Genomic DNA, 14,334 nt, shown 5'->3' with positions numbered 1-14,334 from the left:
GAGGATTTGAGAATGTTCTTAGCTTTATTGCTAAGCGGAGAAAGAAAAACAACACATACAAAAAAAAAAAAAAAAAAAACCTGGGTGGAAAATTAGGGCCATGTGGCATGAAAAGGAAGACCCAGGGGAAGTGTGGCCCATCTAGGGGTGTGGCTACTGCAGTGATCCAGCTGTATCACTGAACTTCCCTGGCATCATAGAGTTATATTGTGCCATTTATGGAAAAACCCTCCCCGCTGCTCTTGGCTTTGACAGTAGGAATCAGGTTATATATGGTCTCTCAGTTTGAAGATATTTGTCATTAAAAACCAGAACATGGGCTCTGAGATAGGGTCCTTTCCTGACCTATTCTGGTAAAGTCTTTATCCTCAGGATGCAAGGATACCACCCTCTTCCTTTGGAAAGTGTCGAATCACATGTAGAGCTCTAAGTATTTCAGTTACTTTGGAGTGCGGAACCATTTCAGGTAAGGCCAAATATTTTAAACATTAGTATAGGAAATTAGAGGGCTCTTTAGTCTGTGTGTGCATGAGAAGTAAAATTGCACGAGAAGCAATTTATGTAAAATTTCGCTTAGGAAACATTGTTTTGGCAGGTTAGTAGTATGGTGTGCATTTCACAGAAAATTCAGTGCCGTGAGTATTACCTTTAGTTAAGCATCTTAGAAATAGTAGCTCTTTATGTTTATGGCTAAGTCAGAAATACTACCCTCAAATTCTATGTGACCCTAGTTATACTGTTGAGCATTTCTGTGCCTCTGTGCCTTCATCCTTGAATCAGGGATAATATACTTACCTCCTAAGGTTATTGTAAGGATTAAATGCATATAGTATAAATAAAGAGCTGAGAACAATGCATGGCGTAAAGTGATAGGTATTATTATATGCTTTTGTTGGCTGTTGATTGAAGGTGTTCGCTGTTTTGGGGGTGTCCTTTGTTTTAATAGAGTAACTTGGTACTGTGGAAATAGCATGATTGTGAGCAAAAGAATCAGATGGTGGTGGCTGCAGACTTTGCTGTTCCCTTCTTGACTGTTGGTTATAGCCAATGCAGGGTAAGTTATAAAGTCAAGAGCAGAGCCGTTTTCACAATGGACATTGCTTTGTGATGTCTGTGAGCTTGAATGTGAGAATGATTATTTTAATTCTCTATGTAAGGATTTTAAAGTATTGGCTATTCGGTAGCTTGAAAACTCTGTAATCTCAATGCTTTAAACTGAGAGTGGAAAATCAATAAAGCAAAAGCATGAGACCACGCAGTGTAGAATGAGTGTCTTTTCACCACGTAGGGAAATCTGTAGTCCTAAGAAAAGAGGGAGTGAGAATTCTGGCGAAAGGATTGTGCCTCTGCACAAAGTGCAGGATCCCAGGGTTCAGTACGGGCGCGAACGCTCCTGTGTGTTGACCACACTCCCACGGTTGCTTTTTCAGACATGCTGAGGGGGACTCTACTGTGCGCGGTGCTCGGGCTTCTGCGCGCCCAGCCCTTCCCCTGTCCGCCAGCTTGCAAGTGTGTCTTCCGGGACGCCGCGCAGTGCTCGGGGGGCGACGTGGCGCGCATCTCCGCGCTGGGCCTGCCCACCAACCTCACGCACATCCTGCTCTTCGGAATGGGCCGCGGCGTCCTGCAGAGCCACAGCTTCAGCGGCATGACCGTCCTGCAGCGCCTCATGATCTCCGACAGCCACATTTCCGCCGTTGCCCCCGGCACCTTCAGTGACCTGATAAAACTGAAAACCCTTAGGCTGTCGCGCAACAAAATCACGCATCTTCCAGGTGCGCTGCTGGATAAGATGGTGCTCCTGGAGCAGTTGTTTTTGGACCACAATGCGCTAAGGGGCATTGACCAAAACATGTTTCAGAAACTGGTTAACCTGCAGGAGCTCGCTCTGAACCAGAATCAGCTCGATTTCCTTCCTGCCAGTCTCTTCACGAATCTGGAGAACCTGAAGTTGTTGGATTTATCGGGAAACAACCTGACCCACCTGCCCAAGGGGTTGCTTGGAGCACAGGCTAAGCTTGAGAGACTTCTGCTCCACTCGAACCGCCTTGTGTCTCTGGATTCGGGGCTGTTGAACAGCCTGGGCGCCCTGACGGAGCTGCAGTTCCACCGAAATCACATCCGTTCCATCGCACCCGGGGCCTTCGACCGGCTCCCAAACCTCAGTTCTTTGACGCTTTCGAGAAACCACCTTGCGTTTCTCCCCTCTGCGCTCTTTCTTCATTCGCACAATTTGACTCTGTTGACTCTGTTCGAGAACCCGCTGGCAGAGCTCCCGGGGGTGCTCTTCGGGGAGATGGGGGGCCTGCAGGAGCTGTGGCTGAACCGCACCCAGCTGCGCACCCTGCCCGCCGCCGCCTTCCGCAACCTGAGCCGCCTGCGGTCCTTAGGGGTGACTCTGAGCCCGCGGCTGAGCGCGCTTCCGCAGGGCGCCTTCCAGGGCCTTGGCGAGCTCCAGGTGCTCGCCCTGCACTCCAACGGCCTGACCGCCCTCCCCGACGGCTTGCTGCGCGGCCTCGGCAAGCTGCGCCAGGTGTCCCTGCGCCGCAACAGGCTGCGCGCCCTGCCCCGTGCCCTCTTCCGCAATCTCAGCAGCCTGGAGAGCGTCCAGCTCGACCACAACCAGCTGGAGACCCTGCCTGGCGACGTGTTTGGGGCTCTGCCCCGGCTGACGGAGGTCCTGTTGGGGCACAACTCCTGGCGCTGCGACTGTGGCCTGGGGCCCTTCCTGGGGTGGCTGCGGCAGCACCTAGGCCTCGTGGGCGGGGAAGAGCCCCCACGGTGCGCAGGCCCTGGGGCGCACGCCGGCCTGCCGCTCTGGGCCCTGCCGGGGGGTGACGCGGAGTGCCCGGGCCCCCGGGGCCCGCCTCCCCGCCCCGCTGCGGACAGCTCCTCGGAAGCCCCTGTCCACCCAGCCTTGGCTCCCAACAGCTCAGAACCCTGGGTGTGGGCCCAGCCCGTGACCACGGGCAAAGGTGAAGATCATAGCCCGTTCTGGGGGTTTTATTTTCTGCTTTTAGCTGTTCAGGCCATGATCACCGTGATCATCGTGTTTGCTATGATTAAAATCGGCCAACTCTTTCGAAAATTAATCAGAGAGAGAGCCCTTGGTTAAACCAATGGGAAAATCTTCTAATTACTTAGAACCTGAGCAGATGTGGCTCGGAGGGGAATCCAGACCCGCCGCTGTCTTGCTCCCCCTCCCCTCCCCACTCCTCCTCTCTTCTTCCTCTTCTCTCTCACTGCCACGCCTTCCTTTCCCTCCTCCTCCTCTCCGCTCTGTGCTCTTCATTCTCACAGGCCCGCAACCCCTCCTCTCTCTGTCCCCCGCCCGTTCCTCGAAACTAAGCTTTACGTTTGTAAACTGTGGTTGCCTGCCTTCCCCAGCTCCCACTCGGGTGTACGCTGACACTGCCGGGGGCGCTGGATTGTGTTGGACCCATCCTTGCCCCGCTGTGCCTGGCTTGGCGTCTGGTGGAGAGAGGGGCCTCTTCAGTGTCTACTGAGTAAGGGGACAGCTCCAGGCCGGGGCCTGTCTCCTGCACAGAGTAAGCCGGTAAATGTTTGTGAAATCAATGCGTGGATAAAGGAACACATGCCATCCAAGTGATGATGGCTTTTCCTGGAGGGAAAGGATAGGCTGTTGCTCTATCTAATTTTTTGTTTTTGTTTTTGGACAGTCTAGCTCTGTGGCCCAGGCTGGCGTGCAGTGGGCCGTCTCAGTTCACTGCAGCCTCCGCCTCCCAGGTTCAAGTGATTCTCATGCCTCAGCTTTCTGAGTAGCTGGGATTAGAGGCGTGTGCCACTACACCCGGCTAATTTTTGTACTTTTTAAAGTAGAGACGGGGCTTTGCCATATTGGCCTGGCTGATCTCAAACTCCTCGTCTTGAACTCCTGGCCACAAGTGATCTGCCCGCCTTGGCCTCCCAAAGTGCTGGGATTACAGGCGTAAGCCACTACACCTGGCCCTCTTTATCGAATTTTATTTGAGAAGTAGAGCTCTTGCCATTTTTTCCCTTGCCCCATTTTTCTCACTTTATGTCTCTCTGACCTATGGGCTACTTGGGAGAGCACTGGACTCCATTCATACATGAGCATTTTCAGGATAAGCGACTTCTGTGAGGCTGAGGAAGAAAACACAGAGCCTTCCCTCCAGGTGCCCAGTGTAGGTCCAGCGTGTTTCCTGAGCCTCCTGTGAGTTTCCACTTGCTTTACATCCATGCAACATGCCATTCTGAAACTGGATTGATTTGCATTTCCTGGAACTCTGCCACCTCATTTTACAAGCATTTATGGAGCAGTTAACATGTGACTGGTATTCATGAATATAATGATAAGCTTGATTCTAGTTCAGCTGCTGTCACAGTCTCATTTGTTCTTCCGACTGAAAGCCGTAAAACCTTTGTTGTTTTAATTGAATGTCTGTGCTTGTGAGAGGCAGTGGTTAAAACAGGGGCTGGCAAGTTGACAACTGTGGGTTCAAATCCCAGCTCTACCACTTACTAACTGCATGGGACTTTGGGTAAGACACCTGCTTACATTCTCTAAGCCTTGGTTTCCTGAACCTTAAAACAGGATCACATAATACCTGCTTCGTAGAGTTTTTGTGAGAATTAAAGGCAATAAAGCATATAATGACTTAGCCCAGCGGCCTGCAGACAATACATGTTAATGAATGTTAGCTATTATTACTAAAGGATGAGCAATTATTTTTGGCATCATGATTTCTAAAGAAGGGCTTTGAGTTGCTATTTTTCTCTGTGTATAAGGGTAAGTCCGAACTTTCTCATACTGGAGGTTACATTCAAATCAGTCTGTCTTCCCCTGCGGATGGCCTCAGCCCTGGGTGGCCAGGCTCTGTGCTCACAGTCCAGAGCAATGGATCCTCCAACACCACCAGGTGGATGTGGAGCAGGAGAGCTGGATCGTGGCATTTGTTTCTGGGTTCTGCAGCTGTGGGAGTTGGTTTCTGGGTTCTCCATTGGTCTACTTGTCTAGTCCCATACCAGACTCACGGTCTCCATTATTGGAGCTTTAATAATTTTTGGTATAGGGTCATCTCTCCACCTTGTTTTTCTTCTATTCTTGGTTCTTTGCAATTCTATGAATATTTCAGGGTCAGCATGTCAACTCCATTGAAAAACCCTGCTGGGATTTTAATAGAACTTACAGCTCACGCCTGTAATCCCAGCACTTTGGGAGGCTGAGGTGGGTGGATCACAAGGTCAGGAGTTTGAGACCAGCCTGGCCAAGATGGTGAAACCCCGTCTCTACTAAAAATACAAAAATTAGCTGGGTGCGGTGGCAGGTGCCTGTAATCCCAGCTACTTGGGACACTGAGGCAGGAGAATCACTTGAACCCGGGAGGCGGAGGTTGCAGTGAGCCGAGATCATGCCACTGCACTCTAGCCTGGGCGACAGAGCGAGACTCCATCTCAAAAAAAAAAAAAAAAAAAAAAATTGCAGTAAATTTAAAACTAATTTGGGGAAGAATCTGTATTTTTTACAATACCTAGTGTTCTTGCCAGTAAGCATGGTTCATCTTCCCATTTATTTACGTCATTTTAAATCTTTCAGTGATGTTTTAGAATGTTTTTTATAAAAACCTTCACTATAAGAACAGAAAACCAAACACCGCATGTTCTCACTCATAGGTGGGAATTGAACAATGAGAACACTTGGACACAGGGCGGGGAACGTCACACGCCTGGACTGTTGGGGGGTGGGGGGCTGGGAGAGGGATAGCGTTAGGAGAAATACCTAATGTAAATGACGAGTTAATGGGTGCAGCCAACCAACCTGGCACATGTATTCATATGTAACAAACCTGCACGTTGTGCACATGTACCCTAGAACTTAAAGTATATATAAAAAAGAAACCTTGCACTGATTTTGTTAGATTTATTCCTAGGTATCCTTCCTCTTTTTTGATTTGTCGTTGCTATTGTAGATGGCATCTTTTTAAAAAGTTATATTTTCTAAAGAAAAAAATAAAAAAAGTTGTATTTTCTAATTTTTATTACCAATATATAAGAATGTAATTTATTTTTACATAATTATCTTATGTCTAGTAATAATTCTGATAATTTGCTTCTTCCTATTAAAACCTTACACCCATTATTGATTTATTTTTCTATTTTAAAATATCTTCCTGCACTGGCTAAAACCTCCACTATAATGTTGAGCAGAACAGTGAGCATCCTTAGAACCATCTTGGTTGCAAAGGGTAGGTCTCTAATGTTTCATCAATAAATGTGATGTTTCTAGTCTGAGGTTGCTAAGTATATTTTAAAATAATCAGTAAAGTTAGATTTTATCCATTTTATCTTAACTATTGAGATGCTCATATCATTTTTCTTTTTCAATGTGTTAAAATGGTGAATAAATTTATAGATTTTGGAAAAGTAAATTCATTCTTGCATTCCCGAAGTAAACCAAGCCATGCTATGTGTATTTAAAATATATTGCTGAATTCAGCTTGCTGTTTTGTTTAGAACTTTTACTATCTGTTCATTAGTGAGATTTGCTTATACATTGAAAATAATATCCCTGACTGGTTTTGGTATCAGGTTATACAGCCTCATAAAGTGGGTGGGGACGTTCTCTCTGGAATGGTTCGTAAAAACTGGGATCATCTTTTCCTTGAACGTGTTGTAGAATCCCCTGGAAAACCTTCGTGGCCTGGTTTTATTGTATGTGTGTATTCGGTATTTATTGTTGCATAACCAGTACCCCAGATCTTGGTGGTTTAAAACAATAAAATACATTACGTCACAGTTTCTGAGGGTCAAGAATTTGGGAGGAGTTTAGTTGAGTGACTGTGGCTCAGGGTCTGTCATGAGGTTGCCATCAAAATCTTGACTGGGGCTCTAATCATCATGACTGCGGCTGGAGGATTTGCTTCCGACATATCCCGCTCACGCTGTTGGCAGTTCCCTGCTGGCTCACGGCAGGCAGCCTCGGGTCCTTGCCATATGGACCCCTTGAGTGTCCTCATGACATGGCAGCTGGCTTCCCCCTTTCGTTCTTCAAAGAATTGTGGGTTTTTTGGCTTTTTTTTTTATAAGATCTAAAAAAGAAAAAATTAACATTGATCTATATGTTGCTTGAGCTAGAAGGCATAGGAAAACAGACAACATATATCCATGAAATTTCTCCCAAATATGAGGTAAAAAGATGAAATCTTTAGATAAGTTGTAAGTCTGTACAAAGAAGCTAGATTTACTACTCTCTAAAAAGTGAAGGGACCTGCTATATAAAACACAGAAATAATTTAATGCTTTTCGTAAGAATATAACCTGAGCTTTGCTGAAGCTTCATATTCCCTGAGGATGTCTAAAATGCCAGTCCAGGCCAGGCATAGTGGCTCACGCTTGTAATCCCAGAAATTTGGGAGGCCAAGGCGGGTGGATTGCTTGAGCCCAGGAGTTTGAGACCAGCCTGCGCAACATAGCCATATCCCCAGCTCTACAAAAAATACAAAGTTAGCTGGGCATGGTGGTGCGCTCCTGTAGTCCCAGCTACTTGGGAGGCTGAGGCAGGAGGATTGTTTGAGTTCGGGATGTTGAGGCTGCAGTGAGCTGTGATCATGCCACTGCACACCAACCTGAGTGACAGAGTGAGACTCCATCTCTTAATAAATTTAAAAATAAAATAAGATTTGATTTAAAAACTTTTAATAGTTTAATTTACCAATATTATACATTTCTGCTCATGTTAGATTGAATTGTATTACATTTTTGATGTTCAACCATTTTTGACCTAAAAAACAAGTTTCTTGGGAAGCCGAGGCAGGCGGATCACTCAGAAGTTCAAGACCAGCCTGGTCAGTATGGTGAAACCCTGTCTCTACTAAAAATAAAAAAAATGAGCTGGGCATGGTGGTGCACGCCTGTAGTCCCAGCTACTCGGGAGGCTGAGGCAGGAGAATTGCTTGAACCCAGGAGGTGGAGGTTGCAGTGAGCCGACACCATGCCACTGCACTCCAGCCTGGGTGACAGAGCGAGACTCTGTCTCAAAAACAACAACAACAACGAAAAACAAGTTTCATGTGATTTAACTTAAAAGTTCTGGCACTATATGTAGTCCTTCCAGTGATTACATTTGTAACTTTAAAGTTCACCTTTTTCTTGTTCCAGCAACTGCAGATGGTCTCTATGAATGCCTTGTTCTGTGCACTGACATCTATGTTCCTATTTGTCCCATGCTCATCTACTCTTCCACCTCCCAGTTTCAGTCAAGACTGATCACTTTTGTATTCTCTTATAGCTAAAATTTTGGTGACTGTGGAAAAACTTGAAAATGAATAAAAAAGACTTCATATGTTTTCCTTGTAAATATTATTTACTATAGTGCCAAATAGTCCACTGTCATTACATTTCCTTTCTAGCACTTCCTTCATTTTTCTAGCATTTCTAGAAACCACTCCGGCCGCCTATCTGGCTGTTTCCTAGAACTGATCTTCAGCTTTCCTTGGTTGCTTCCACAATTTCCCAAATTCCATGTCTTCTTTCTTTTCTACTCCCTCATTTTACAACTACTTAGGAAAAGGGATCCAAAGGATATCCCCTTTCCTGAGTCCTTGCCAGCAAATTTCTATATTCTTTATTCTCTCATACCTGATGGCTAGTTTAGCTGGGAAGAGAATTCTAAATTCAAATGATCATCTTGCACCAAGGGTGCTGGTGGGAATTTGTTGTCATTGTTAACAGGGGACCTCTCTTCTTCTTGGCAGCCATCCTTAGGATCTTCTCTATGTCCTCTGTTCTGATTTTGATTTGATGTTTGCCATACATTGCTCTTTATTTCATTCACACAAAGGGGCATTTGCAGGGTCCTCTGGAGACTCATGTCTTTTAACTTTTGTGAGATTCTGTTATACTTTTTTGGATAATTCCTTTGTCCTCTCTTTTCATCTGTTTTTGCTTTTTCTTTTCTTCATCTTTTTAGTCTCTTTTTTCTACCTTCTTTTTCTACCTTCTGAGAGACTCCTCAACTCCATCCAACACTTACGTAAAAATGTTAATTTCTGCAATTGTATTTTTAATTTCTGCAATCACTGTTAATTTTTAAAAATAGACTCTTATTCTTGTCTTATGGATGCAGTTTGTTTTTTTTTTTAAGAATACTAGAGTTTAAGATTGAGTTTTCAAAGTTCCCCTTTCTAAACTACATCTTTTTTCTCTGGTATTTCATTTTGTTGTTGTTTGCTTGCTTGCTTCTCTTAAACCCTTGGTTGTTGGTTCATATTTTTAAAGTAAGGCAATAAAAATAACTGACTTTGGGATCTTTGTGCACACTGGCAGAGGTTATCAACTTCATTCTAGGGTATGGGGGAGCAAGCTGAGTGTTACACTGGGAACTTCTACAAGCCAGAATGTTTGCAGAGGGTTATTTCTCTAGGATCTTGCAATTTCTTTTTGTTTGTTTGTTTTCCTAAGGATGGGAACAGACACAACCGTGCCTTATACTATAATAGCTTTTAAAGAACTCCCTGGCTTTTATTCCCACAGATCATGCCTTTTCTACATCGTACCTGGTATAATCCATCTTCATGCCTCTCTGGGGTTCCATTGAGTAGACGGGATCTCTCTGCTCACACTGGCTGTAGCTTTCTCTTCCTCATCTATTACTCCTTAACTGCTCTGTTCCATAAACTTGCTGAACTCTCCAGTCCATTGCTGATCCTCTCCCATTCCTGTGACATTGTGGGCTAATACCATTTCAATTTCTTTTACTGCCATCTAAGTGAGGTCTTTGGAGGGAGAAGAGCTAACTGGGTTTCATCAGTTTGTTTGTTTTTAACTGAAAGTCCAACTATTTCTGTTCTCTGAGTTTCCAGCTCTAGAAGTTTCCTTGACTTCTCCTGGGCAGAGTAGGGTCCTCCTTGTCCTGGGTTCCTCCTCACTTTGTCTCCTCCCTCTCCCCCACTGCATGTTGTCATTGACTTCACTTTCTGAGACCATCACAAAAGTTGGGCTTTGAATCTTCCGTGACGTCCGAAGTGACGGAGTCTATTTTGGGAGAAGTCAATCTGGGCTTCCCAGCTTTTAAACAATCACCATTGCTACAGGGCGTGCCAAAGGCAGGGCGATACCAGGACTCACTGCCCAGTAGCTGTGCACACCCTCATTAGACACCTGGAATGTTACAGGATGATTCCATCAACATCGTAAAGAGACAAACATTCATTGAGTTCAGTGGGCGGGTCCAGGGTACTGGAGGCTGAGGCCTAGAGGAAGAAGACAATGAGCAACATCTGCCCCTGATGCCCGCCCGCCTTCCACCTCCCTGTCCATGCTTCCAGGTGCTCCCTGGCTTTGATGACCCCAGCATGGATCTTTCCAAGTCCAGGCTCTGGGGGTTAGGGGAGGCTCTGTGTTTCAGCTGCAGCCACACTCAGTGAAACCTTTATTTTTATTAGATTTTATTTATTTATTTATTTATTTCAGACACAGTCTCCCTCTGTCGCCAGGCTGGAGTGTAGTGGTGCGATCTCCACTCACTGCAACCTCCACCTCCCGGGTTCACGCCATTCTTCTGCCTCAGCCTCCGGAGTAGCTGGGACTACAGGCGCCCGCCACCACACCCGGCTAATGTTTGTATTTTTAGTAGAGATGGGGTTTCACCACGATGGCCAGGATGGTCTCGATCTCTTGACCTCGTGATCTGCCCGCCTCGGCCTCCCAAAGTGCTGTGATTACAGGTGTGAGCCACCATGCCCAGCCAATTTTTACTTTTATTATTTCGTTTTATTTTATTTAATGAGACAGGGTCTTGCTCTGTGGCCCAGGCTGGAGTGCAGTGGTGCCATCTTGCCTCACTGCAACCTCCGCCTCTTGGGTTCAGGTGGTTCTCATACCTCAGCCTCCCGAGTAGCTGGGATTACAGGTATGTGCCACTACGCCCAGCTAATTTTCGTATTTTTAGTAGAGACGGGGTTTTGCTATGTTGGCCAGGCTGGTCTCGAACTCCTGATTTCAGGTGATCTGCCCAGCTCGACCAAGTGCTGGGATTATAGGCGTGAGCCAGCACAGCCAGCTGTTTTTATTTTTTGAGACAAGGCTGTACCTCCCAGGCTGGAATGCAGTGGTGTGATCACATCTCATTACAGCCTCAACCTCCTGGGTTGAAGCACTCCTCCCACCTTAGCCTCCGGAGTAGCTAGGAATACAGGCATGTACCACTACATGCAGCTATTTTTTTTATTTTTTGTAGAGATGGGGTCTCCCCATGTTGCTCAGGCTGGTCTCAAACTCCTGGGCTCAAGAAATCTGCCCGCCTTGGCCTCCCAAAGTGCTGAGATTACAGGTGTGAGCCACCACACCCGGCCATGAACCTTTATTAAACACCTAATACATACCTGGCATCACGAAGTCAGTTTTCTTAACCTTCCAACCCCTGTGGGAGGTAGGTATTATTATTTCACTTTACAGATGACAACACTGAGGTCCACGACGGGGCAGTGACACATCTGAGGTTATGACTGGCAGAGCTGTCACATGAGCTCGTCTCCTGCCATCTGGCCTAGAGCTACTCACCCCTGCCCTCACTGCCCACTGCTTCTCCTGGCATGGACTGGATCAGCTGCCAACCCAGGCCCTACTGGCCAGGGGGATGCAAGTGCCAGGAGGACACTCATGTTCGTGGTCATAGACCATTGCAACCTTACAGGGGTTCTAGTCCTCTAAGCCTAGTGAGGGCTCCCTGAGAATTAAGCATTATTTTTGGAGGTCTTGGATGATGAGATGGAGAAAAGCAGTGGGAATAAAAAGGAATATGGGAGAAAAATGAGTGGAGAGACAAACAGATGGGATAGAAGGAAGTGAGAGAAAGGAGATAGAAAGGCAGGTGCAAGCCATGACTGACAGCAGGCCCAGCCTGGACCCAACAGGAGCCATCCGGAGCCCACAGGAGGCATCCTTGTGTGCTGGGAACTGCAGAATTGGTCTCAGCTCTGCCACTGACTCAGTTTCCCCATTCACACCAGGGTGTTCTGAGGGCCAAAGAAGGCAATCGATGTAAAAGTGCATTGTAAACTGGAGGTGCACCTGAGCGGAGAGACTTTCCTGGCACTGGTACACCAGGAAGGCAGGGGTCTGCCCCATTGGCCACACCCTGGAGCAGAACCCAGAACACTCCTGCGCAGCATGAAGGACACCCAGGAATGAGGAGGCTAACAGAGATGCAGAGAGCTAGCAGGGGTGCAGGAGGCCTTCCAGGCAAGCCTTCCCTCACAGGCCCCACAGCCTAGAGCTCCCATCCTCTCCACCTGACCTCCACTGCAGGGCCTACCTGAGGCTGCCCAGCACCCCAGCTTGCTCTCAGGACAAAGGCAAGAGGGTTGGGCCTCCTCCTCAGCTCTAAGCCCCTAGCAGTTTATGTTCCCAGTGACATCAAAAGAGAAATGGAAAATGTCAGGGTTTCTAAGGTTTTGTCCCTTCAAGCTCAAGTTCAAATTCATTCTCAGTTCAAATTATTTTGAGTTGATTTGTAGCAAAGGAGTAGAGGAGATGGCGTCTGAAATTCCGCAGAGCACCCAGCTTTGAGAATGGTATTGCTCTGCTAAGTCATTGACCTGGCCACCTGCCCAGGTGCATTTAAGAAGAACACAATCTCTCCAAGGATGAGCCTCAGAGAACCTCCTGGATATGCCAGGCCCCCTGCCTACCATGATCCTCCCACTGCACAGTACTTCACCGTGGTCCAGCTAAGTCACTCCTGGGCATTGTGAGGTCTACTAACATTTCCGGTGATTGTGAAAACATCAGGGCTCAATTTAAGGAAGATCGTCAGTTCAGAGCTGTCAACAGGACTGAATAGAGAAGATGGGTTTCTAGGAAAGTCGTGAGCCTCTCAGCACCGGAGGCAATCAGGCAGATGCTGGCTCTTTGTGGAAAAGTAAACAAAGAAAAGCAAACAAAAAAAGGACAAACACCAGCCGTGCTTTCTTGCCTTGATGCTTTGGGCAAGCGTATTCTTCTTTATAAATCTCCTTTTCCTTTTTGTTTCTGCATAAGCCTCCTGCAGAGCCTTTAGAGGGTCCTTTCAAATGTGGTCTTTCCCACAGCCCGAGTTAGTTGTTCCCTGGGTGAGCAGAATAATGGCCGCCCAAAATGTCCCCTTTCGAATCTCAGAGAACCTGTGAATATGTTACCTCAGATGGCAAAAGAGGCTTCGTTAGGAGTGATTAGGTGAGGGATCTTGAGACACAAGCTGATCCTAGATGATCCCTCAGGTCCTCGTAAGGGACAGAAGGAGGCAGGAGGGGGGAGTCAGAGAGATTTGAAGACGGGACGCTGCTGGCTGTGAGGTGAGAAAAGGGGCCTGTGAGCTAAGGAGTGTGGGCAGATTCCAGAAGCTGGAAAAGGCAAGGAAAGTGTTCACCCTGGAGCCTCCGGCAGGAATGCAGCCCTGCTGACAGCTTGACGTTAGCCCGGTGACATCTGTTTCGGGTTTGTGATCCCTCGTTTCAGCCACGATAGGAAGTGAACCTTCGCGACGTTGGTGTCTGCATCCCAGCCTCTAGCACATTTCACTGTAATTCTCTATGCGCTGATTTCCTAACTGGGCTCCTTGGGGTAAGAGCTATGTATTAATTAGTTTCTCTCCCATGGCGCTGGCACAGAACTGGGCACGTAGGAGGTGCTCGGGGTGAACTCTCCCCTGACGGGCCCAACATGTCACACATGAGCCGGCATCCAGACAAGGACCTGGCCCAGGGTCCCTTCAACACCTGCTGTGGTACTGGGGCACGCCCCCCTTTTGACTCCACTACTCTTAAGAGAGCTCAATATTCTTCTTTCTTATTATAAAGGTGTTCGAAAATCAGGATTTGTCACACATATTTAATTCTTATGAGCCACAGGTGTTCATAATTTTTTGCCTCTGAGCAAGCGTGGCTTTCCTGTCTGGGTCCTTGAAGCTTGGGTCAGGGAGTCAAGACATGGGCTAACAGGAAGGAGAAGGGGTGTGTAGAGAAGCCACCTTCTTAAGTCCCTAGAGCAGGGAGGATTTAAAACACTGCCTTGGCGGGGCGCAGTGGCTCATGCCTCTAATCCCAGCACTTTGGGAGGCCGAGGCGGGCAGATCACCTGAGGTCAGGAGTTTGAGACCAGCCTGGCCAACATGGCGAAACCCTATCTCTACTAAAAATACAAAAATTAGCCAGGTGTGGTGGCCCACGCATGTGGTGCCAGCTACTCAGGAGGATGAGGCAGGAGAATTGCTTGAACCCAGGAGGTGAGGGTTGCAGTGAGCCAAGATCATGCCACTGCACTCCAGCCTGAGTGACAGAGTGAGACTCTGTCTTAAAAAATAAAATAAAATAAAAT

At 47.1% G+C, this 14,334-nt stretch overlaps 1 protein-coding gene across 1 annotated transcript; it reads left to right on the top strand.

The window, feature by feature from the left end:
* Positions 1 to 33: 33 nt before the first annotated feature.
* Positions 34 to 5,916, top strand: GP5 (glycoprotein V platelet). Its single transcript, XM_055110995.2, has one exon. It carries the CDS (start codon positions 1,433 to 1,435, stop codon positions 3,113 to 3,115), a length of 1,683 nt encoding a protein of 560 aa, XP_054966970.1. The 5' UTR covers positions 34 to 1,432; the 3' UTR covers positions 3,116 to 5,916.
* The last annotated feature ends 8,418 nt before the right edge of the window (positions 5,917 to 14,334 follow it).

The sequence above is a fragment of the Pan paniscus genome, chromosome 2 (genome assembly GCF_029289425.2).
Source record: "Pan paniscus chromosome 2, NHGRI_mPanPan1-v2.0_pri, whole genome shotgun sequence".
Lineage (NCBI taxonomy): Eukaryota > Metazoa > Chordata > Mammalia > Primates > Hominidae > Pan > Pan paniscus.
This window is presented reverse-complemented; position numbering and strand designations above follow the sequence as displayed.

Coding starts and splice junctions, on each gene's coding strand:
- GP5 (XM_055110995.2), top strand. CDS start 1,433: ATGCTGAGGGGGACTCTACTGTGCGCGGTGCTCGGGCTTCTGCGCGCC.